Here is a 26,730-nt window from a genome sequence, read left to right on the forward strand (position 1 = left end):
CATGGCAGTGTTTGGTTAGTGATGCCTCTTGCTTAGGTGTTGCAGCCTCTGGAGCCTTTCAAGAAAGGTGTGTGTGTATATGTAATGACAGATCATGTGACACTTAGATTGCACACAGGTGGACATCATTTCACTAATTATGTGACTTCTGAAGGTAATTGGTTGCACCAGAGCTTTTTATGGGCTTCCTAACAAAGGGGGTGAATACATACGCACATGCCAATTTTCTGTTTTTAATTTCTAAAGATTAAAAAAACATTGAACTTAAGGCTGTAATGTAACAAAATACCAAAAAAGTTAAGGGGGTGAATACATTTGCAAGGCAATGTGTGTGTGTATTTCGGTCCGTTTTTTGCGGATCCGTTGTTCCTGAAAATGTTTCCGTATGTCATCCGTTTTTTGCGGATCCGCAAAAAACGGAAACATGTATACATTCAATAATCAAATAAAGTTGTTTGGATTTCTTTGAAAAAAAATTGAAAAAATAAAAATAAAAAAAATTTGCTATGTGTTTCCAGGAACGGATTCCACAAAAAACGGAAGACATACGGAATGACATCCGAATGTCTTCCGTTTTTTGCGGATCCATTGACTTTGTATTGTACCAGGATCCGAATTTTGCGGAAAAGAATAGGACATGTTTTATATTTAAACAGACATGCGGAACGGAACAACGGAATGTGCTGTCCGATTTATTTATTTTTATTTATTTTTTTTCCCAGGACCCATTGAAAATGAATGGGTCCAGATCTGGTCCTGATCTGTTCCGCAAAAAACGGAACAGATCAGAAAAGAAAAAACGGACGTGTGAATGGACCCCAAGTGTAATTTGTATTCAGACGGATCCGTCCAGACTTTACACTGAAAGTCAATGGGGGGCGGATCCGTTTGAAAATTGCACCATATTGTGTCACCTTCAAACTGATCCGCCCACATTGACTTCCATTGTAACTCTGGACGGATCCACTTGCCTCCGCGCGGCCGGGCGGACACCCGAACGCTGCAAGCAGCGTTCGGGGATCCGCCTGCTGAGCGGAAGGCAAGCGGAGCCATACTGATGTGTTCTGAGCGGATCCGCATCCACTCAGAATGCATTAGGGCTGGACGGATCTGTTCGGGGCTGCTTGTGAGAGCCTTCAAACGGAACTCTCAAGCGGAGCCCTGAACGCTAGTGTGAAAGTAGCCTTACGTTTCACACATTCATTGGGTGAATGGATGCACCGCAGATTGTCGGAAACGTGCGTTTGCAGCAACATTTGTTCCCGATAATCTGCCTGATTATTGCACCATTTAAATCCTCCTTTTAAGGCCTTGTGCACACGACCGTAGCAGGTCCGTGCCCAAATTGCGTGTCTCAGACAGCGGGCATCAGCCGTATGAGCACTGTATCACGGAAGCAGACCCATTAACTTGAATGGGTCCGCAATACGGAAAATGCGGTGTAAAAGGAGGCACAGATTGGAAGCGCTACAGAATGCTTCTGTGGGTTTTCTGCGTCTGCAGACAGCGGGCACACAGTCGTTGCCTGTGCATTTCGAAACCACATTTGCGGTCTGTATCATGGGCGCGGCCGGCACACAGTCGTGTGCATGAGGCCTAAGGCCCCTTGGCTGCCTGCTGTCTAGTAGATAATTGGTAACGAGTGTTTGTTTCAATGTTTCCTTTTCAACCACCGTCTGCTCCATTGGGCCATGTGAAGGGGTCTTAAGGAGCCAAGCACCTGTATGATTATCACAAGCAGAAGTTCCTGATGAACAGTTTATCTTGTATACTGAAGCCCCCTCTAACCCCAGGATGGTGTTCCCGCTGTGTCACTGTCTGACTGTATTACATTTCCCTTACAGACATGAATGAACACAGTTCTAGAAGTCACAGCATTTTTTTAATAAATGTCAAGCAAGAAAATACCCAAACGGAGCAAAAGCTAAGTGGTAAACTTTACCTAGTGGACTTGGCAGGTAGTGAAAAGGTGAGCAATTAATAATTTCCAGCTTTTACTTTTGCGTTTGGTCTGGGTAGTACAGCTGCTTGGATGTGCTTTTTTTTCCAGTTTTTGATAAATTATATCTTTGTACATCTTCGTTTAACGACTTATCTTCAGTGCATAAGGACCATCTTTAGACCACTTTCTGATACGTCATCAGATGTGGCCCACACTGTTATAAGGTATGGAGATGTTCTGTAGTACAAGTTTCCAGTATGGGCTGTTCACATCTAAATTTTGCCTTACATTTAACATATACTTTGGCGGAAAAAAAAGGATGCACAAGCGTAGTAGACTATTCTTTCCACCCTGCAGGGTCCAGTAAAACAAATGTATAAGTTTAAAGGATACCCCCCCCCCCCCCTCCCAACATATTCAAAGGAACCCTATGGGGACAGAGGACACTGTATTTCATCTGTCGGGGGCATCCGTTTAACGTATACATCGTTTACATATATGTCAAAGATGTGAACATAGCCTTAACTGTCAAGCTGCTCTCCTGTGCAATACTTCTGAGTTACTTGCTAGTGATTTCACTCCTGTGGACAGCAGCTATCACTCAGATGTTATAATTGTAAAGTCTAGACTACAAAAGCACCTCTGCGTAGACCTAGCCATCCTCCATACCTTTTTTGTAACCAGTCCCATCTGCCTGTTAATTTTGGCATTTCTACTTACCAGTTACAGGGCAAATAAATAGGATGATGGTGGCCAAGAAGCCAGTGTAGCATCCATTTGATTACTGATGTGCCCTTATGGCTTCAGGTTAAAATGTATTTCCAGAGCTTACAGAGGACCTCTCCTGACGTGTGTATTTCAGCAAGTGCTTGCATCCCCCTTATAATAATTCAGAAGCATCTATTCATTTAACTCTGATGTGCACAGACCCGAACCCCCCCCCAACTGTACTTGTTTTGCAAAATTCCAGCAATTAGTTTGTACTCTTTAAAAATTGATGGATTGTACTATTGCCCTCTCTTGTTTAGGGAAGCACAGCATCTTGTTTTGTATGGATGTCTGTGCTTAAAGGGGCTGTGTCATGTCGAGCATTGGTAGCATATCACTAGGATATGCTACCAATGTTTGAAACTGAACCCTAAATGGGAGTACATGGATCACGCATGTGTGTCCTCCTTTAATTTCTATAGGAGTGCCAAAAATAGCAAAGTGGCGCGCTATTTTCTGAAGATCTATAGAAATGAATGGGTAGTGCACTGCACAAGCGCAATCACAACTTCATTCACGCTCTGATATTTTTAGCAGTCCTATAGAAATAAATGGAGGACGGTCACACACACGCGATCCACTCTTCACTCTGTGGGCTCTGTTCTAGGGAAAGATGTGTGTCCCAGAGGTGGGACCCTCACCCATTGGTGACGCATCCAAACAATAAGCCACCAATGAATGAGGTGAGACAACCCCTTTAAAACTGCAAATTAGTCCAATTTAAATGAAATCTCTAGGGCACAGCAACACTAGGCCATCATTGCTTCATCAGTCTTGGTAAACCCTTTAACCCCTTAATATTAGTGAAGATTGCCCAATTATTTGTTTATGCACTATTTTTTTGGGGGGTGGATAATCCCTCAGTTTCATCTTCTGGGAGCATGATGGCTCTGTGATTAGCACTGTTGATGTGTAACATTGGGGTCCTGGGTTGGGATCCAACGAAGGGCAACATCTGTATAGTTTCTGTCCTTCCGATGTTTACCTGGGTTTTCTGCCAAAACATACTAATGGGTTCATTTGGAATATAGATGTGGTGCCTCAGGTACAGATGATCTCTGTACAGCACTGTGGATTATGTTGGTGTGGTACATGTGTATAGTCAGGTCCATAAATATTGGGACATTGACACAATTCTAACATTTTTGGCTCTATACACCACCCACAATGGATTTGAAATGAAACGAACAAGATGTGCTTTAACTGCAGACTGTCAGCTTTAATTTGAGGGTATTTACATCCAAATCAGGAGAACGGTGTAGAAATAACAACAGTTTGCATATGTGCCTCCCACTTGTTAAGGGACCAAAAGTAATGGGACAGAATAATAATCCTAAATCAAACTTTCACTTTTTAATACTTGGTTGCAAATCCTTTGCAGTCAATTACACCCTTAAGTCTGGAACGAATAGACATCACCAGACGTTGGGTTTCATCCCTGGTGATGCTCTGCCGGCCTCTACTGCAACTGTCTTCAGTTCCTGCATGTTCTTGGGGCATTTTCCCTTCAGTTTTGTCTTCAGCAAGTGAAATGCATGCTCAATCGGATTCAGGTCAGGTGATTGACTTGGCCATTGCATAACCTTCCACTTCTTTCCCTTTAAACTCTTTGGTTGCTTTTGCAGTATGCTTTGGGTCATTGTCCCTCTGCACTGTGAAGAGCCGTCCAATGAGTTCTGAAGCATTTGACTGAATATGAGCAGATAATATTGCCCGAAACACTTCAGAATTCATCCTGCAGCTTTTGTCAGCAGTCACATCAGCAATAAATACAAGAGAACCAGTTCCATTGGCAGCCATACATGCCCACGCCATGACACTACCACCACCATGCTTCACTGATGAGGTGGTATGCTTAGGATCATAAGCAGTTCCTTTCCTTCTCCATACTCTTCTCTTCCCACCACTCTGGTACAAGTTGATCTTGGTCTCATCTGTCCATAGGATGTTGTTCCAGAACTGTGAAGGCTTTTTTAGAAGTCGTTTGGCAAACTTTAATCTGGCCTTCCTGTTTTTGCGGCTCACCAATGGTTTACATCTTGTGGTGAACCCTCTGTATTCACTCTGGTGAAGTCTTCTCTTGATTGTTGACTTTGACACACATACACCTACCTCCTGGAGAGTGTTCTTGATCTGGCCAACTGTTGTGAAGGGTGTTTTCTTTACCAGGGAAAGAATTCTTCGGTCATCCACCACAGTTATTTTCCGTGATCTTCCAGGTCTTTTAGTGTTGCTGAGATCACTGGTGCGTTCCTTCTTTTTAAGAATGTTCCAAACAGTTGTTTTGGCCACGCCTAATGTTTTTGATCTCTCTCTGATGGGTTTGTTGTGTTTTTTCAGCCTAATGATGGCTTTCCTCACTGATAGTGACAGCTCTTTGGATCTCATCTTGAGAGTTGACAGCAACAGATTCCAAATGCAAATAGCACACGTGAAATGAACTCTGGACCTTTTATCTGCTCATTGTAATTGTAATAATGAGGGATTAACACACACCTGGCCATGGAACAGCTGAGAAGCCAATTGTCCCATTACTTTTGGTCCCTTAACAGGTGGGAGGCACATATGCAAACTGTTGTAGTTACTACACAGTTCATACCCTCAAATTAAAGCTGCAGTTAAAGCACATCTTGTTTGTTTCATTTCAAATCCATTGTGGTGGTGTATAGAGCCAAAAATGTTACAATTGTGTCGATGTCCCAATATTTATGGACCTGACTATAAAATAATAAATCCTGTTTGAAGGTTGCTCAGTTGTGGTGTAACATGAAAGCTGATAAGTTGTCATTTGCTTCTCGGCTTCCTGCTCTAGGCAGGTGAATAGCTGAGGTGCCTTACAGCAGATTTCTTTTGTAACTCTATACAGCAGCTCCACAGCTATTAAATACAACAAAAAGCTTTTTGTCTAAAGAAAACCTCTTGTGTCCAGGCCTTTCAGAGTTGGATATTTCCTAGTCCTGTGATGGCGAACCTCCGGCACGCCAGCTGTGGTAAAACTCCCAAGATGAACCCATGCTTGGCTGTTTTCAGAACTCCATAGAAATGACTGGACCATACTGGGAGTCCTAGTTTTACCACAGCTGGAGCGCCGGAGGTTAGCCATCACTGTACTAGTATAATTGAGCTACAGGACACAGTTTACGTCACTTCTGGCTCTAGTCACCTTTGTGGTAGTTGTGCAACACAAAGCCGAACCATTTACCCATTACAGAACCCCCTTACAAGCCACAATGTATTGTGCGGTTTACTGTAATGTTTTTCCACTATGGTTTCTGTCAATGAAAAGCTGCAGGAAAATGCTTTGGCGGCCTATTATACATTTAATGTACAGAATGGAAGTCAGTGTACAGTGTGTGCACTACCAGGGGAGAAGAATACAGAGGCACATATATTACAGTACTAGTTTGTAGGGGCCATAATGAGCGGTGGTCGATGCTGAAACAAACCTTTACGCAAGCCGATGGATGCTGGCAGCTGGTCAGTGGCGTGTTCAGATGGGCCAGTAATTGGCACAACAAACATTCCTGATTTTTGATTACTAGCCTGTGTAAAATGCCCTTCACACCCCATCCAGATTACAATGTAGATTTGAAAAGGATTATGGTAAGATTAATATGAACAGACCCTGTGGAGAGGTGTTTAGTGCCTGCTGGGTGGTAAGTGTGCCAGGTCCACTGCATGATGCCTGCAGTCTCGTGCATAAATCCTATTAGCTATCATATGATCTGTGCCCAGGACCCTCCGGGTGTCACACGGTTGCTTTGGCAGCTGTGCCGTCCAGCGTTGGATCAGCCGGGGGAGTTAAATTGGAGGCTGTTGTCAGTAATACAGTTGATGTGACCATTACAGACTGACTACCGGTATATTGATTTTCACTTCCTATTGTTTTAGGTCAGCAAAACTGGAGCTGAAGGTGCGGTGTTGGATGAAGCTAAGAACATTAATAAGTCCTTGTCATCTCTTGGCAATGTCATCTCAGCCCTAGCAGAAGGCAATGTGAGTAACACAGTGTGCTGTTCCTAGCATTATGTGCATTCATCTCTTATTCAGTCTGCCATTGACAAGTACATTTTTCTCAAGTTTAACAGAAGTGTTTTTTTTCCCCAATTTCTTCTGCTTAAAAGTAGAATAAAAGAAATTAAAAGTGTAACTCAAATCTTACGTCAAAGTTTTGAATTGTGGGGTTCTCTGCGCTAACACCCCACCAGTTGTTAAAGGAGTGCCCAAAAAGCGAAAGTCTACGAGTCCATCTAATGTGAATAGACCTTGCTCGGCTGAGAGCTTCTGCCCCATGTTTTAGCAATTCTCCCCATTTGAAATGAAGGACTTGGCGTTGTGATAGACAAACACATTAGATGCTCATTGTTGCTGCTTTCGACCCAGATAGATGGATGTGGGTGAACAGGACCCTATTCTTTACTGCAAAGGCCCTATGACTGGAATCGCACTTGCTTTTTTGTGGCAGAAGTGGCTACAAAAGCGAGAAGTGTCTGGCTTCCTATACCTGAAACTGAGTATGTGATGACTGTTTTGTTTTAGGCTCCATTCAGACGTCTGCACTTTGGGTCCGGATCAGTTCTGCAATTATGCGGAACGGGTGTGGACCCATTCATTTTCAATTGGGACGGAAAAGATGCGGACAGTGTGCTGTCCGCATCCCCGGTCTGCGGCCCTTAAAAAAAAAAAAATAATATAGAACGTGTCCTATTCTTGACCGCAACAAGAATAGGCATTTCTATTGTGGTGCCGGCCCAACGTTTTGCAGATTTGCAAAATACTGCGGATGTGTGAATGGACCATAATTCAGTTTGTAAGCCAGGCAGTTGCTTTTACCTGACATTCATAGGGGCCACCCTGTGATTTTAGGTCAGTGGGTTTTCCTCGGTTATTGGCACATTTATGCGGATAAAACTGATGTTCACACTTTTCTCTTGGAAGTAGACATCAGCTGTCAAAGCTTTGGTCATTTATGATTAAAACCAGCTGTTCACTCACATCTTAACCACGCTGTCATCCCTACTTGTTAATCTCAGTAGCTGGGCATAAATTAAAAGGGTTTTCCAGGATTTCTTTTTACTGATCTGTCCTTTTTGGATAGGTCATCAGTATGTGATTGGTGGAGGTATGACATCCGCGACCCTCTCCTATAAGCTGTTGGAGAAGACACAGGCATTCCTGTGAGTGAGTACATAGTATAGCTGCTGTGCTTAGTATTGCACTCGGCTCCATTCACAGTGCCTTCTCAAACAGGTGATCGGTGGGGGTCATGGATGTCTGACCCCCACCAATCAGATACTGAAGACCTATCACGAGGATGGTTTCCAAATAAAGAGTGGTGGCAGCATCTCCAATCCAAAAAGGTTTATTCACACAGGGTTCAGGAGACAGTACACAAGGTCAAATAAAGTGCGCCGTTTCGGCTACATGGTAGCCTTTCTCAAGCCTTTCTATCCTGAGGGTAGGTCAATTAGTAAGAAAATCCCGAAAAACCATTTTAAACTTTTAACTAACTGGTTTGGCTTTACAGTGTCATATTTTTTTTTTAACTGGATGTTCTCCATATGAAGAGACAAGCTCTCTGAACATGGCTGTATGTTCCATTATGTTGCATTGATGGTTTAGCTTATAACGTAATATTCTGTCATTTTTCATACAGGTCTATATTCCATATCGTGATAGTAAAATGACCAGAATCCTCCAAGACTCCTTGGGAGGAAACTGCAGAACCACTATTGTCATTTGTTGTTCACCATCATCTTATAACGAATCAGAGACAAAGTCTACACTTCTATTTGGGCAAAGGTTTGTAATTTTAATCTTGAAGAATAGCTGTCCGAGTAACACACAAACTGGCTTAGGTCTATTTCACACGTCTGTGATATCCGTTTGAAACTGGTCAGTGGTTCATCCACGAAGGATCTACGTTTGGGCCTTGTCTGTTTTTTGCCTTACATACATTACTAGGGTGAAAATTTCCAGGGCATATCCTAGCAATGCGCCCTGAAAGCCACAGACTAAACATGGATGGAAAACCACTTGTGTGAATACACATATTAAAGGGGTTGTCTCACTTCAGCAAATGGCATTTATCGTCAGCAATGGAGGCCGTGCTTAGACACTATAGGAAAAAGCTTACACTCTAGAAAAAGCAATCTCATACAGAGCATTAGAGTAGGTAGGGTAGTTAATAAGGGCTCATATACACGACTGTATGCCCTCCGAGACATATGGTCCGTGAGCGGGCCATATGTCCCGTAGCGGCATACATCGGGCACACGGAGTATACAGCATCATAGATTATAATATGATCATATGAGTGCTGGACAATAGCACCATGGGCAGCCCAACGTGCACAGCATCATTGTAATCTATGATGCTGTGTACTCCAGTGCGCACGATGTATGCCGCTTTGGGACATACGGCCGGCTCACGGACCGTCTTGAAGGGCATACGATAGTGTGCATGCGCCCTAATACACATAAGCTACACAGGTACAATTTTTTTTTTTTTTTTTTTTTTTCCTGACCTCATACTTGCCTCTTAGGCTACATGCACACGAATGTTGTTTCCTTGTCCGTTCATTTTTTTTTTATTTGAGCATAGGATGCAGACCCATTCATTTTAATGGGTCCGCAAAAAAAAAAATGCGGACAGCACACCATGTGCTGTGTCCCCATCAGTATGTCCGTTCGGTAGCCCCGCCAAAAAATAGAACATGTCCTATTCTTAGAAGCAAAAATAAGATGCGATGCTCAACTAGGGGTAAAAAACAGATAGGTGCACTGCTATTAGACTCACCCACTCTAAATATTGAAAATGAAAATAGGGTAGCAGGCAGCACTTACATAAGGAGCACGTATTTATTATTAAATGTTAGAAACAAATAGTATTAAAATATAAGGCAGCTAGTACAATTGGATGCAATATAGCAAATGACAAGCACCAAGTAAATATGGTGCAAAATAGTAAATATGAACAAGTAATACAGTACTGTTATGAGACGCACAGGAGTGAGTGAGGCCACAGTGGGAGGTGCTCACAGTAAAAAGGATTCGCCCCTCCTTTACAAGTAAAACAATATCAAATATTATGCTGGGCACTCACACTATAGGTAGAACCGTAAATAGAATAGCAACTGTCTTATTGATTAAATTGATAGATTTATTAGTAACTTGCCGTTAATAATGATAAAATACAATATACTGGGCTATTTAAAGGTCAATAGGATACATTGGTATAAAATACAATAGACAATAAACTGCAAATATCTAAAGGTGAATAGATTATAAATACACAATAATATAGAATAAATAGTCAAGAATCAGGAAATTGATGATATGCGGCTACAATAGCATCGGATCTTATGTCCTAAAAAAAGGTCTATTTCTGGCCAAGGAAATAATGAATAAATACTGGGACAAAGTCTCCGAAAAATCCAAAGTCCAATGATACAATGTGAAGCAATGTTATGCTACAGTGAGAGTTTGATGCGGCGTCCCGCTTCTACTCACTGTTCGGTGATTGCTGGTGTAGGTTTCACTGCTGTAGTTCCGGTTCTCTGTGTCACCTAATTCTCCTTCTTAGGTTATCTCCGCTGCCGGTTTAGATGGCTCTGGGCATCGCTCCGTATGTTTAAAGAGCCGATGTCCTCCAAGCCTATATTTGCCTGCTTCCACGCTGAATCTAATGTGCGGTCACAGGGTGGAGATGTGCTCGTTCTCTAGCTTTGAGAGGTTCGAGCTTCTAATGAATCAGCGTGGCAGGTCCTCTTAGAAGATGTTCCGGTTTTTTAGCGTCAACCTAGGAAAATTTCAATGCTAGGTGCAACAAGAGTTTATATAGAAATAAGCTGGGGGTCTTGGATCAAACGCGTTTCGGGGCTTCACGTTGCCCCTTCCAAGTAATAGCAGCAGCTGATGGAGATCGATCAAGTTCAATGGAGATCGATATGTATATGAACAAATAACTGCAATCATTCGCTGAATGTTCCAATTGTAAGGAGAGTACTTTGGGTCGAATCAATAATCCATAGAAAAACTGAATGTCATAATAGTTACAATGTGAACAGAAATGGTGGTAGTTTGTATCTACCAGTGGAAGCGCAACTAAGATTAAAATAAATGAAGGACCTGCAATTGAGGGTGGAATGGGTCACAGGCCAGATTGCTTTAGTGCGGCGTCCCGCAAGTTCTACAGTATACTATCCGGCGCTTACCTTTCCTGAAGTTTTCTCTCTGCAGTCCCGTAAGTGTGCATCTCTGTTCAGGCTTTCTCTGCGTCTCACGTGGAGTGCTACTTCCAAGTTCCGTTGTAATGGAGCGATGTCGTATAGTCCTGACGTAAGCAAGTGACGCTGGGGTTACTTTTTGCATGTGACTTTTATCGCTAGTCACATTGATATCACCATGCGCTTTCTGGTTATTTCAAATTGAAAGGCCAAACTAAGTTTTTTTTCCTAGCTTGCAAGCAGAGGGTACATCCCCAAAATCCTCAAACTCGTTTCGAGACACGTAGTCCCTTCATCAAAAGTACTCTATTGAATCCAGCGTACTGCTCTCCGGCATCCGTGTCACGTGCAAAAGGTAACCCTAGCGTCAGTGACCTTGCTTACGTCAGGACTATACGACATCGCTCCATTACAACGGAACTTGGAATTACCACTCCACGTGAGACGCAGAGAAAGCCTGAACAGAGAGACGCACACTTACATGTCCTATTCTTGTCTGTTTTAGGCATTGTTACAATGGATCCGGGAAAAAAAAACGAATGGCATACGAATGTCATCCGTTTTTTTTTTTGGTTTTTTTTCGGACTGCAAAACACATATATGGTCGTGTGCATGTAGCCTTACTCTGACTTCTGTTTAGAGCGAAGACCATCAAGAATACAGTATGTGTTAATGTGGAGCTCACTGCTGAGCAGTGGAAGAAGAAATATGAGAGAGAAAAAGAGAAAACGAAGAGTTTGCGGAACATGGTGCAGTGGCTTGAGAATGAACTGGCTCGCTGGCGTAAAGGTAAGTTGGCGGTTTGGGTGCTGGCACACGTGAATTTGCGTCTGGCGGTTATTTTCTTAGTTTAACTGCCTGAAAGCGCGATGTTTTGTTTAATAATAATTTTTTTCTGCTGTTTGTCTTCATTTAATTTTTCCCATATAAAGTGATGTGAAAACTTTGTAAAACACCAAAAGATCTATCATGCTATGTTTAAAAAATAAAATAAAAAATGCAAAAGTAAAAAAACACCTAATTAACAAAAAGGAAAGTTTTTTTTGTTCTTCTTTCCTATTTCCCATAGACCAGGGATGGCCAACATGCGGCTCCCCAGCTATTGCAAAACTACAACTCTCAGCATGCCCAGACTGCCTACAGATATCAGTCTATAGCAGGGCATAGTGGGAGTTGTAGTTTTACAACAGCTGGAGGGACGCAGGTTGGCCATCCCTACCATAGACCTTCAGCTAACATCTGGAGCTGGCAGTTTTTCCACAAAATGTGTAGTAAGGGGCAGGTGCCTGAAAATGCAGTAAAAATACACATGAAAGCACTGTTTCAGTAATTGTAGGTTCTGCTCTAGTGACCAGGCATTGTTGCTGCATACTTATTGGTGTTTTGTACTGATTTTAATGATAACCTTTCAAATTTTGATCGGTGTAGGCCAGACCCCAGGCACCTTTGTGGATTAGCTGTTTGAAGAGGCTGTGACTCGCCTAAGATCTGTGGCCCCTTCAGATAGCTGGTGACGAGGATGTCAGGAGCTTGACTGCTTCTGATCTGATTCTTATGCCCAATCCTGAGGATAGGGTATTAATATTTAGTTTCCAGAAAAGAACCTTTAACTGGATAATACTATTTAACCCTTGTCTTGATAAGGTCGGTCAGAATATCTCGGCAGGGGTTAACTACTTATGTGTTGCAGGTGAAAATGTACCAGTTGAGGAGCAGTTTGATAAGGAAAAGGCCAATCTGGATGCCTTTGTAGTGGACAATGTGGTAGCAAACGACAAGCCTGCTGTCACCCTTGCTGCTAATTTTACGGATGCTGAGAGGAGGAAATGTGAAGATGAGGTTGCTAAACTGTACAAACAACTGGATGACAAGGTATATATATGAAAACTTCAGAATCCAGTCCGAGTATTTTTTTAGTTTTGATTCTTTGCTAGGTCAGTATCTTCAGTGTCAATGAGAGTCCAGTCTACAACACAGGATCTGTTCACAATGGTATTTTCTCTGTTCAGAATCCAGTCCTAGTATTTCATTTTGACAGATTCTCTGCTCAGATACCTTGTTAGTCCGAACTACAACATGGGCTGTCTTCACAGTGAAATTTTCTCTTGCTTACTGATGGTAAATACCATGTTCTGCAGCTTTATGTTCTTGACATAAAAAATGGAACCTGACTGACGAGTGAACGAGATCCGTTAGGATTTATTAAAATCAGTTTAACACGTTCAGGACCTTGGATGAGAATGCTCGTCCTAACTTGCAGGTACTTAACTCACTAGGACGAGCATTCTCGTCCTAGGGTTAACTCGCTGCCGCGATCAGCAGCAGGGGTCCGGCTGATACTGACAGCCCGGGCCCCTGCTGTATCTTCCAGCATCGGTGAAAACACTGATGCCGGCGGATTAACCCCCCTGTATGCCGCGGCATACAGGGGGTTTGCGGCAGCTTGTACAGATGTATTGTGCTGTATTAAAATGGGGATCAGACCCTGAAATCTTGAAGTCCCATAGTGGGAAAAAAAGAAAAAAGTAAAAAAAATAAGTTTAACAAAAAAATTAAACGTTTCAAGTAAAAAAAAAATCATATTAGGTATCGACGCGTCTGTATCGACTGGTTCTATAAAAATATCACGTGACCTAACCCCTCAGATGAACGCCTTTTAGTGATGTCATCTTACATCACTAAAAGTGCAACACCAAGCGATCAAAAAGGCCTATGCTACCCCCAAAATACTAACAATCTAACCGTCATCTCATCCCACAAAAAATGAGGTCCTTACTAAGACAATCGCCCAAAAAATAAAATAAAATTATGGCTCTCAGACTATGGAGACACTAAAACATGTTTGTTTATTTTTTGTTTCTAAAATATTTTTGTGTAAAACTTTAATAAATAATAAGGATATATATTAGCTATTAACAACCTGCTCTATAAAAATATCACATGACCTAACCCCTCAGGTGAACCCTGTAAAAAATGAAAACTGTATATAAAACAATAAAAATCATTTTTGGTCACCTTACATCACAAAAAGTGTAATACCAAGCGATCAAAAAGTTATACGCACCCCAAAATCATACCAATCAAACAGTCATCTCATCAGGCAAAAAATGAGGTCGGAAGTAAGACAATTGCCCAAAAAATAAAAAAAAATATGGCACTCAGACTAGGGAGACACTAAAACATATTTTAAATTTTTTTTGTTTAAAAAATGCTGTTAATGTGTAAAACGTAAATACATTTTAAAAAAAAGTATACATATTGGGTATCGCCGCGTCTGTAAGAACCTGCTGTATAACATTTTTACATGACCTAACCCTTCAGGTCAACACCGTAAAAAAAAGTTTCAAAAAAGCAATTTTTGAGTTATTAATATCTATCATAAAAGTAGAGAAATGGAAATATGGACATTTTTTGGTTATTTTTTATAAATAAAATTTTAAATTTTTTGACTCAATTTTACCACGGTCATGAAGTACAATATGTGACGAGAAAACAATCTCAGAATGGCTTGGATAAGTAAAAGCGTTTTAAAGTTATCACCACATAAAGTGACACATGTCAAATTTGCTAAAAATGGCCAAGTCCTTAAAGGGTTTCTGCACCTTCATTTAACTGATGATCTATCCTCTGGATAGATCATCAGCTTCGAACCCCCGCCGATCAGCTGTTTGAGAAGGCACTATTTACCGCCGAGCCGCCCGCCCACTGACGTCACGACTTGTATCAACTAGAGTGGGCGCGGCTAAGCTCTGTTCACTTGAATGGAGCTTAGCCGCGCCCACTCTAGTTGATGCAAGTCGTGACGTCAGTGGGCGGGCGGCCCGGCGGTTAACAGTGAGAAGGCCGCGGCGCTGCTGGAGCGCCGCTGCCTTCTCAAACAGCTGATCGGCGGGGGTCCCGGGTGTCGGGAGGATAGATCATCAGTTAAATAAAAGTGCAGAACCCCTTTAAGGTGAAAAATGGCAGAGTTCTTAAGGGGTTAAAAACTGATCTATTGTAAGCTGGTCTTGTTGAAGCATCTAAATATGCACTTTGTTCTTTTTCGGGGTTTTTTCTTACAAAAAATGTTTTGTCACTTTCTTATCCAAAATAATTCTCATAATATGCTAAGTAAAGTTTTATCTATAGCTCTTTCAGCATGGACATTTGCACGCAGCTACATTAATTGCACATTTAGATGTGCAGAGCAAGCAAGTAATTATTGGGAAGGCACGCAGAAAATGAAAGACTGCCGTATTTTCATCTAAACCCCCTGGGACCAACCAAATCCAAATCTTTCTAGGTTCTGCCAGTGATATCTATGGAATTAGATCTTCACCCCTCCAGTTTGGTCTTACAGTTTGCAAAGTTGTAAACATCAGACCTGGATTGTGATGTATTTTGGAAATGGTTGGAGAGTGAATGTGTATCAAATCCATTTTTGGTATTTTTATTGTGTTCTGCTTCTATTTAAAAAAAAAATAATTTTTTAGGACCTCTCTATATGTTATGTTGAACTAGGGCACTTGTCGATGAGACCCGAATAACGTCTGCACTATTACATGTCGATGAGAACTTGATAACATCCACACTATTACACTTCAGTGAGACCCTGATGACGACCACACTATTACATGTCAGTCTCGTTGACATGTTATAGTTTGGGCCTTAACTGTTCAGTGCCCCTTTTCAAAACAATATATAGGGAGGACCTCTAGAACTTTAAAGGGATGTTCCTATCTTGGCCATTGAGGGGGAGGGGGGTGCAGTTCACGAACACAGGGGTGGGTCCCAGGATACATGCGTTGTCTGAAGTGTGGTTTGCCCAGCACTCGCAGGATAAGCATAACATGTCTATTTCATCTCAGGACATAAACAAGTTAAAAACATAGTGCCGACTGCTTTTGGGCAGATGAGCCCCATATGGCATAATGCATTAAAAAAAAATTGTTTAAATGCAGAAAAGTAAGGCTTGCACAGAGAACACCACTTTGGAAAATCTGACATGGAAAAGTGGACTGTGCCTATAGAGAATATGCAAGAAAGCACAAGAATACATGGAAAACGCAAATGGTTTTCAGTAACCTAATGTGAACAGACACCAATAAAAAATAATGGCGTAATTAATAAATAAGCCAAATCCGATTTTGAGGTTTAAGCCGTTTGGATAACAGCTCTCCATAGGGAGTATCCAAAAGGCTTTACGTCTGAGGAGAACCCTCCTCTTTGGGTCGGTGCACTTTTTCGATTGCTTTCATCTGGAGTGAGCTTGTATCTCCTTGGTGCATATTCACAAAGTGTTTTGCAGCATCGGACATGCTTTTGTGTTTAGGATTGACTATATTGTTCAAATGTTCACCGATTCATTGGTAGGACCCCAACCAATCTAATAGTTAACCCCTATCCTATAATTTGACTCCTGTATTTGGGACCATAGAACTGTTTTTTAGATCATAGTTTTGTTCTTTAGTTTATGTAAAGAGTTATTGGTCTTGTGCTCTATTATTTATACTTAATATATTTTTTTTAAAATATATACATTGTGTTTTATTTTTTCAGGATGAAGAGATCAACCAGCAGAGTCAACTGGTAGAAAAACTAAAACAGCAAATGTTGGATCAAGAAGAGGTAGGTTATAAGTGGGTATATCCCCCCCCCCCCAGTTATTGCCATTATTAAAATAGTAATGGCCTTAAAATAGGTTACTTTAATACATCAGTGTTTTTAAAAGGGTTTTCCTGGGTCACCCGCCTATCAGCTGGAGCGAGAAGGCAGCGGCGCTTTTGTGAGCGCTGTACATTGTATATCGGCTATGCTTGGTATCGTGCTCAGTCGCGTGGGGCTGAGCTGCTCCTAGGCCACGTGACCAATGAACGTGTCATCACTGGCCTAGGAAAATCATTGAGAAGGCCGTGACGCTCACAGGAGCTCTGGTGCCTTCTCAAATGGCTGATTGGCAGGGGACCAGGGAGTCGGACCCCCACTGATCAGATACTGATGACCTAACCTGAGGATAGGTCATCAGTATAAAAAACTCGGAAAACCCCTTTAATGCCTCTGATTGTTTTTAGTCAGTCTATATTCATATGCTAAATTGTGTTCAATCATTTCAGCACTGATTCCATGCTGAAAACCATGTGACATCTGCGCAGAAACCACCACCTATTGTTTTCAATGGGAGTCTGCTCTGCTATTCATGCGGATTAATTTCTTGTGGTTTAGCACACCGCACCAAGATTGGACATTCCCTTTCTTGGCATATTTGGTGGCAATGTGTTCGCGCATTAGCTCCATTCAATGCGACTTAAAGGGGTTCTGCACTTTGTTTAAACTGATTATCTATCCTCTGATCAGCTGTTTGAGAAGGCAGCGGCGCTACAGCAGCACCGCGGCCTTCTCACTGTTTACCGCAGGCCCAGTGACATCACTACTAGTATCACTGGCCTGGGCTAAGCTCCCTTCCCTTGAATGGAGCTTAGCCGTGCCCAGGCTAGTTGATACAAGTCGTGACGTCGCTCGGCCAGTGGTAAACGGTGAGAAGGCCGCGGTGCTGCTGGAGCGCTGCTGCCTTCTCTAACAGTTGATCGGCGGGGGTGTCGGACCCCCGCCAATCAGATGCTGATCTATCCAGAGGATAGATAATCAGTTTAAACAAAGTGCAGAACCCTTTTAAAACTGCAGGTGAATTTGCAGCATTCAAATTGAAAAGCCACAACAGAAGCCAGTGTTTGTCAATGAATCCACAGCAGATTTTTAACATTGGCAGAATTTGCCCTTTGAACATAGCCTAATTGTTACGACATTCGCCATAACATAAATGGACCTAATTTTATTTGCCTTGCCTGGCCACTTTTGAACTTTGTAGTTCTTGTTATTGAACACCTTCTGACAAGAAAACCGCTTTGAACCCTATACAGAGGATAGTTCATCCATTTCAAAAGTCTCAGAAAAACTTTAATGTATTTTTCACAACTTTCAGCTGTTGGCTTCCACAAGACGAGACCAGGATAATATGCAAGCAGAGTTAAATCGTCTGCAGGCTGAAAATGATGCCTCCAAAGAGGAAGTGAAAGAAGTGCTTCAAGCCTTGGAAGAACTGGCTGTCAATTATGATCAGAAATCACAGGAAGTGGAGGACAAGGCGAAGGAGTATGAGATTCTGAGCGAAGAGCTCAGCCAGAAATCGGTGAGGCAGAGAAGGGTCACTGTACAATAAATATAAAATGTCATTAGTACTGCTGGGGACCCTTAAATGGACTGTCCAGTTTGGAAAACTAATTTTCACATAACCTATTAGTAAATTTTAAAGGGAATGTGTCATCAGAAAATGACTTGGGGGCACATTTATTAAGACCAGCGTTTTAGAAACTGGTCTTACTAAAGCTCTACATTGGCGGTGGATCCGCTGCAGTTATGTAGATGTGCCGGCCTCTTCCCTGCTGTCTTGCATTTAGACCATTATCTAAGCCTAAACCAGGCGTATAAAATGGTAAATGAGACGAGCCTGCTGGGGGGACATGTCGCAGATTGTGCGTACAGATAAGACCAGATCCACCATTCACAATTGGCGATTGTCGGAGCCTATCTCTTCTTTCCCATAGAAGTCACTGAGGTTCCCTCCTGACCATTGTGTCTATGCACCATGTGTCTGGCTTAAAGCAATTTTCTTAATGCTTTCTAAATGCTGTTAAGAACAGCTCGGGCAAGATGGCTGCCCCCATAATCATGGTCAGGAAATAGAGTTAAAAATGTGTAATTAGAAAATAAAAACAGATTAGAAAAAAGGAGATGTGTTACTATCTGGTTTTAACTGGCAGATAAAATTTTTGTTGACACATTCCTTTAAGTTAATAGAGGGGACGGGCTCTGTCCATCATCTCATAGTGGAGAGTGTAGCTCCCTCTGAAGGACCTATCCTGTCCTATATTACACAGAGAATCCATTGATTTGAATGGACACCGTGTAAGGGTCCATTCACACATCCGTGTGTGTTTTGCGGATCCGCAAAACACAGACAGCGGCAATGTGCGTTTCGCATTTTGCGGACCGCACATTGCCGGCGCTAAGAGAATATGCCTATTCCTGTCCGCTATTGCGGACAAGAATAGGACATGTAATATTTTTCAGGATCGGAAGTACGGGACGGAACTCCACAGAAGCACTCCGTAGTGCTTCCGTAGGGTTCTGTTCCGCATCTCCGGATTTGCAGACCCTTTGAAGTGAATGGGTCTGCATCCGTGATACGGAATGCCCGCGGAACGGCACCCGTGTATTGCGGGTTCGCAATACGGCAACAAGCAGCACATGTTCGTGTGCAGAAGACCTTAGATTGAGACATCTCCAATTATTTTTTCATTCATATTTTTTTTATTTTATTATTATAACATTGTCTTTGTGATTCTTGTCTACTGAGCACATTTTCTAATTTTTTTCTTTATTTTTGAAGATAATTTTGTCCAGTTTAGACTCAGAGCTCCAGAAGCTGAAAGAGATGACGAACCATCAGAAAAAAAGGGCTACGGAGATGATGACCTCTTTACTGAAGGATCTGGCAGAGATTGGCATAGCAGTGGGAAACAATGACTCAAAGGTTATTCTTCCCACTTTTTACATTGTCCATTCCTTGTGAATATATTTATTTGTTGTTAATAGTGTAAATTTAGTTGCTCTCTGTATGCAAGAATTGTAATAATACATCCACTTAAAGAGGACCTTTCACTGTTCTGTTTTTGCGCCCCCTGTATGCTAATAGATTGCATCGGTACAAGCAGGAGGAGACACTAGTGCTTCTCAGGGGACGTCTCCTTCTCCCTGGCTGTGCCATGGTCCACATGTCCACTGCAGCCAGTTACTAACCTCAGCTGTCTTGTGCCATATACTGCTGAGGCCATTTATTAGCTGCAGCAGTTACATAGGTATACTGGCATGTTGCAGCTGCAGTCAAGAAAGCAGAGGCCAGTGTGGATAATGAGTGGCACCACTAGGATTTCAGGGGACGGGGATAAGTTAATGCTTTTATTATTATTTTTGTCTATACCCCCCCCCCCCTTTTTTTTTTTTTTTCTTTATTTTATTTTTTGGTCAAGTTGCCCTACTCTGGCAAATTCTTTAATGGTTATTAAATGTCCCAGATGCCCCTGTTCATAGTCGACCTGTCCTGCTGTTCTCTGCCAGTTATATAGGCATATCTGTTTTAATGAATGTGTTCATTGCTATACCATAGTTCAATATTTTTAATGAGTCAGCCGGTGTTGATTATCTGTGAAGTTTGGTTTTATTTGTGTCAAAAACCTTTCACATCTTCCACGATAGCAACCTGAAGTGAGTGGCATGATCGACGAGGAGTTCACCGTTGCCAGGCTGTACATTAGTAAGATGAAATCTGAAGTGAAGACCATGGTGAAACGCTGCAAACAGCTGGAAGGCACCCAGACTGAGAGCAACAAGAAAATGGAAGAGAACGAGAAGGAACTTGCTGCATGCCAGCTTCGTATCTCTCAGGTAAGTGCTTCCAGTCTCACCTGTTGGTTGTCTGTGACAGCTAAACACGCTGGGTTGTGAAACTTTAACGTTCCTTCACACACAGTTTTGGTGCTGCTGTTTTTTCTTTCGGGTGAAAAAACAAACACAAAACACTTGAGGAGAACGATCATCTATTTTATTTTTTATTTTTTGGGGCGATTCTGTCCATATAAAGTGCTCTACCACTTGGCGTTTTTTTTATGCCACTTTTACATGCCTGCCATTTATTTTTTTTAGATTAAAGTATGTGCCCAGCTCTGATGTCCCTTTCTCTTTGGATCTGTATGGGGAAAACCATTGTTAAAAAAACACCAAGACACATAGCCCAAGCTGCAAAAAGCAGTGGATGTCTAATGGTGAAAAAGAAATATCAGAGCGTGCTGCTATTAGAATAAAATGCTATCGACACAAAAATATGCACCTCAAGGGTGAAAAAAACACCACTATAAATGGTGTCCTACATTTAATATTTCCCATTGAGGACCCACTATCTCTATGATGTATGAGTCACTGATTTGGGTTCGGGGTGCCCTGTAATGTGTATAGTTAGTAGAAGGATGTGCATGATTTAATATAGGAGGTGCAGTGGAGGTAGGGCTGCTCTAATATGTATATGCATCTTTCTCCTGGTGACAAGTTAATTACTAGCTGGTCCAGCAGCTGGACCCCAATTATCAGCTAATCTAAGGGGGTTCTTCTAATGAAGAAGGGGGTACTTTTACATTGACTACCATTTTCATGTCTCTTTAAAGCATGAAGCAAAGATCAAGTCACTGACAGAATATGTGCAGAACCTGGAGCAGAAGAAGAGGCAAATGGAGGAGTCCGTGGATTCTTTAAATGAGGAGCTTGTCAAGCTTCGGGCACAGGGTGGGGCATCTTGCTGTGTTATGCTTTATAATCATTCTTTAAAAGTCTTTACGAACTACACAGACCAGATATACGAGAAATCTCACTAAGTATTTTATGAAAACTGGGAGGTGTGACAAGTCTCAGATATCTGCCTTCAAGTATTGACCATCTCAAAAAGTTGAGTGAATAAAAAAATAAATTGACTGCAGTCCGGACTGTGCTTTAAAGTACAGCCTTGCAGTAGGAAAACAAAAAATTGTGATTTGGACTCCTGTGGGCAGTACTACTCCTATATTAATGCATTCCCTGTAAATGCTATGAAGATTGCTCTTGATTTGCCATCCATCGCCTGGCTGTGTTGTTCAGTACACAGTTACCCCTAGAAAGTGATACACTAGTAATATACACACAGTTAACACTGAATATGTTAAAAACTAATTTAGGTGACGGCATGCTTTGACATTTTGCAAGGGAGTTCCTTCAAATAGCATGTGGAAAAGGGCCAAGTAAGACTATCGTTTTCTTCCTTCTAGAGGAGAGCTAAACTTAATAAGACACAGCCTTAACAGTCCCCTGCATGTATTTTATTAAAGCCATCACTTGTGTGCCAAATAATTTGCAATATGACCAGTCCAGTGATTTATTCTTTATAGGTGTATAGAAAGGACCAGCACTTGCTCGAATTGTAATTTCAAGTAGATTTAATGGTCACATACATGTGGTAAGTGACGCGTTTCGGCTGCTGTAAGCCTTTGTCAAACAACTTGACAAAGGCTTACAGCAGCCGAAACGCGTCACTTACCACATGTATGTGACCATTAAATCTACTTGAAATTACAATTAGAGCGAGTGCTGGTCCTTTCTATACAATTATCTGTGGATCTTCTCTGGGACACGCGCACTGCATCGCTGATAGCAGAAGTGCCACGTGTATCTTCTTCTGGATTTATTCTTTATAGGTGTGAGTATTTGTAAGGCAGTGATATGTAATAGTCTTTCATTGTACGATTGTTTCCACTGACAGCACTTAGTTATGATATTGGTCGTTACACCTTTAGTAGATTAGTTTTATACATATAAAAACTCATAGTTCGACCCCCTCCCCAATGCAAAAACCAAAACAAGCCCCGAAGTGCACTGTACAGAAGCTTCTGAGTCTTTCCGGAAGGTTTCAATCGGGGTTGTTAGTGTGAAGAATTTTACCACTTCATTGCTTAATGGTTGTGGTGTGCTTCTTGTGTTGTATTGGTGAATACAATTTTCATGACTGTTCTTTTGTTGTGTTTTTATTTTAGAAAAAGTTCATGAAATGGAGAAGGAGCACTTGAATAAAGTACAGACAGCAAATGAAGTTAAGGTATGTTCAGCGGATTACATTTTTAAATGCTGCCAAGAACAATAAAAAATAAGTTGATACTGTTCTGATACTTGCCAGATCCCCAGCGGTCTCCACTTCCTGGTCCCTCTTAATACACAGGAAATGACCGTTCAACCAATCGCAGGCTGAGGTGGGGCAGCGATCAGCTGAACGGTTACTTCCTATCTGTCAAGAGAGACAAGGAAGTACAGCCCAGCAGAGAACTGGGAATCATTGGAACAGTAGGGTGAGTATCAAATTATTTGACACTGTGCTGAACATGTTTGCTTTTTTTATTGACCTCACAAGAGCTGTCATTTTCATTTTGAATTGGGCTAGTTTCACAATAGTTTCAGAGCAGGCAGCCTGCCAAAGTCCTCTGGATACGACATTGCCAGAAGCTGCCTGATTGACAACTATATGGGGACTGCCGTAGATTTAGCCACAACTCGACAAATATGGCAAGAATCGGTCTGACAAATACAGCTGCACACAGTGGTTTTAGTCCGGCTGATTCTCTGCATATTCCCCATTATAGTTAAAGGGGTTGTCCGCTTTTTACTATTGATGACCTATCCACCGTCGATCTGATATTTATGACCTATCCTGTGGAGGACAACCCTTTTAATGGGGCTGGCGGGCATTCAGGCAGCTTCTGCCAATGCTAGGTCCAGAGAGCTCAGGCTGGCTGCCGGAACAGCCTAGCAGAGCTCTCAAACGCTAGTGTGAAACTGTCAGACTTTTTAGTGCAGTTTTGGAAGCCAAAATCAGGTATGGATCATAGTAGGAGAATAAGAATTAAGGACAGGTACAACTTTTTCTGGTTTTGGCTACAAAAACTGCATTAAAAAACCTGAACGTGTCAGCACCCTTAAAGGGGTTTTCCGTCTATTTTTGTAAAGATTATGTGAAGTCAGTTGTACTTTTTTTTAAAGCGGATCTGTCATCAGACTGCTCTGCCTTACTTGACCATGATTGGTAAGCGACGTATATGAAGTTATACAGTAACCAAGCCATCCACTACTTCACTAAATAGTTCTGCAAAGACCGACGGGGGACTGACTACCAAATTATCAACACGTTTTTTAAAGGAGAATAATAATTTGATATTTCAATCAGTGTACAAATATAGTGAAATCATTTCTTAAAAGCCTTCAAAAGATTTCTGGAAGATTTATCAGTAATTTAGATGTTTTTTAGGATCTCTTGTGTTATATAAAGTGAACGATTAGACGTTTGCTAATCCGTCTAGCAAATTAAAGGGGTTTCTGATATTTGGATATTGATGACCTATCCTCAGGATGGTTTGTCTAGATCAGATCAGTTAGCGGTCTGAGACCTGGCACCGCAGCTGATCACCTGTCAGGTAGCCACTGGCGCTGGAAACTAAACTTGCAACAGAAGGATTCATCCACTGTACAGTTGCCAACATTCTGCGGCTCAGCTCTAACTCGCTTCTATGGCCATTACACAGTGGACAGAACCATGTGCTTCAGGCTTTTTCCACAATATAGTTTCCTGTAGCTACTTGAAACAGCTGATTGATGGGGATGTAGGGTGTCAAACCTCCACTGCTGTTATTTCTCACTTATCCTGAGAATTGATCAATATCTAAGTACCAGAAAACCCTTTTAACACGTTATCTCCTCCATTTTTACATTCATAAACCTTAGAACTTCAAGAGGATTTTTCGAACTGTTCACATTTTTTACATATACATTAGTTAAAAGAGGAAGCAAAAATACCCTTTTTTTAAAAATATATTTTTTTTTTTATATGAAAATACAATGAAACCCTATTATATCAGATGCATGTGCAGCAAGCCCATGAGATGCCAGAGCGCGCGGCATGGGAGTGGTAGAGGCTCTGGCTCTCACAGTGAATCATCACACTGGCTGTCACAGCTGTCCTCACACTGTTGCTTCCTAGGGCTGTGCAGTGAACAGTAGGAGGCACCTTTTTGTTCTCTCGGGGCACACCCTGATTCTGGGGGCTCCTGCTTGATGGTAGTTGAAGTGCCCTAGATGTTAGGTGTTTGGATGGGTGCAATGCAGGACGTGTACAGTGCAACAGCTGGCTTAGGGTACTTTCACACTTGCGGCGGGACGGATCCGTCCTGCGGCTATTTCGCTGTGCCGCCGGACCGCCGCTCCGTCCCCATTGACTATAATGGGGGCGGTGCACTGAGAGACCCCGCCGGACTAAAATGACTGCATGTCAGGCGGCTTTCTCCGTGCACCGTCGTGCTGCGCCGGAGCTCCCCCGTCCCCATTATAGTCAATGGGGACGGAGCGGTGGTCCATGGGCACGGCGAAATAGCCGCAGGACGGATCCGACATGGTGAACAGCCTGTCGGATCCGTCCTGCTGCAAGTGTGAAAGTAGCCTTATGGTGTAGGAGTCAGGAAACCGAGCCAGAGGTAGAAGAATAAAGTTTGTCTTTACTGCGGAGCAAAATGGGAGTTGTAGTACATCCCATAATAGTAAAACACAGTTCCAACTGTACTCACTGCAATTTTCTCCTGCATAGCAATGTATGGATTTAGGCGTTATGACCCTCTTTGTACACTATCTTGCTAAAGTTTTTCTCTCAGAATCAATGGCAAGCAGTAGTACTCTGGTAATGGTGGCTGTAGTGTCCACTGCGAGATACAGGGTTTTGATGGTATGTTTGGCCAGGACGTGTACATCTGTGAAGGGTGTCTTAACGGTGTCCCTCACAGCAGCAAAGTCTGGCTGTAGAAGCAGATTACCTCGCTGACTTCCATGCTTAGCCATGCAAATTCCAAGTTCCCCAATTCTCTCCTTTATTTTTGTCTCCTTCTTTCTGTAGATTTTGCAGAGATCTGTTAGTCTCTGTAGCTTTCTTGGGCCTAGTAAGAAGGAGCACAGGGCACAGCTTCCTTGCTCTCTGAACTCTTCCAAAAACTTTCTACGGCTAAGGGTGGAGGCAGCCAGCACCTATCAACCTGCAAGAATGAGCCTGGGTTATTAACCATGACTATGCCATCCTTGCACGGCTATGCTGGTTGCAGTACACAACATAGCAATACATGACATAACAATAAATTAAAGAACAAACCTTTTGCAGATGGCCTTTGCTCCAGAATTACTGCACATGGTATTCACCTGAGGCATCCTTTTCACATATGGGACAACAATGTGATGTGAACAGTTCCTTAAGATTAAGTGCATGTGCAATGCATTCTGCAGAATAAGGCCAGTCTCACACCGCCCTGAAGTAAACTACATTTTGGAATCTGTATTGCATTCCCAGCCAGTAAGCTCCTCTGTTCTTCTAAACCAAACGTGGATCACCATAGGCTTGAAATAGAACTGCAAAGGTTGATGTTGTACCCGTATTGTGGCCTGGGCATACAAGTTTCTATAAACAGTTGTTTATTACTTCATATCCTGGAAACGATACAATCCTGGGTATTAATAGGAAAAACTGATAATGTCTCAGAGTTTAATGAATTATTCTTCTTTAGCATGCTGTGGAACAGCAGATTCAAAGTCATCGGGAAACTCATCATAAGCAGCTGAGCAGCCTGAGGGATGAGATTGATACAAAGGAGAAGATTATCACTGACCTCCAAGAGTAAGTCATTAATAATCATTGACTATAGTGCATTATGTAGGTTAGACTTCTCCAGACTTTAATCTAAAAGTGATGTGAAGATAAATTACCATATTTTTCGCTCCATAAGACGCCCTGGATCATAAGACACACCTAGGAAGAAATTAAGAAAAAAAAATGTCATTAGATCTTCCAAATCTGACTGCCAGTGCTGATTAGACCTCAGATCAAACCCCCATTCCTTATTAATCCTCCTATCAAACACCCATCGATTATTAAGCCTCAGATCAGACCCTCGTTGTGTGCACTACATCCTGACTCTGTACACAATTAGGACAGTGCTGCACGGTGTCTGGAGAAGACCGGGTTGCGGTGAGTACAGCCAAGAGCAGGAACGTCGTACTGACCACTCCTGGTCCTACTGTGTACTAGTGAGCTCTTCTATAATGGAAGCGCTCACTAGTATTCTCTGGATAAGATGCACTGCCATCCCACACACTTTTG

At 42.2% G+C, this 26,730-nt stretch overlaps 1 protein-coding gene across 1 annotated transcript in view; it reads left to right on the forward strand.

The window, feature by feature from the left end:
- Positions 1-26,730, forward strand: part of KIF5B (kinesin family member 5B) — an 81,565-nt gene that overhangs the window by 48,593 nt on the left and 6,242 nt on the right. The window contains exons 8-19 of the mRNA XM_044292694.1: positions 1,845-1,969; positions 6,602-6,706; positions 8,367-8,512; positions 11,578-11,726; positions 12,628-12,809; positions 16,476-16,544; positions 17,896-18,102; positions 19,363-19,506; positions 20,229-20,417; positions 21,191-21,308; positions 22,586-22,647; positions 26,138-26,247. Of these exons, the coding sequence (XP_044148629.1) occupies positions 1,845-1,969; positions 6,602-6,706; positions 8,367-8,512; positions 11,578-11,726; positions 12,628-12,809; positions 16,476-16,544; positions 17,896-18,102; positions 19,363-19,506; positions 20,229-20,417; positions 21,191-21,308; positions 22,586-22,647; positions 26,138-26,247 (1,606 nt within the window). The remainder of the gene's footprint in view (positions 1-1,844; positions 1,970-6,601; positions 6,707-8,366; positions 8,513-11,577; positions 11,727-12,627; positions 12,810-16,475; positions 16,545-17,895; positions 18,103-19,362; positions 19,507-20,228; positions 20,418-21,190; positions 21,309-22,585; positions 22,648-26,137; positions 26,248-26,730) is intronic.

This window comes from Bufo gargarizans, chromosome 5 (genome assembly GCF_014858855.1).
Source record: "Bufo gargarizans isolate SCDJY-AF-19 chromosome 5, ASM1485885v1, whole genome shotgun sequence".
Lineage (NCBI taxonomy): Eukaryota > Metazoa > Chordata > Amphibia > Anura > Bufonidae > Bufo > Bufo gargarizans.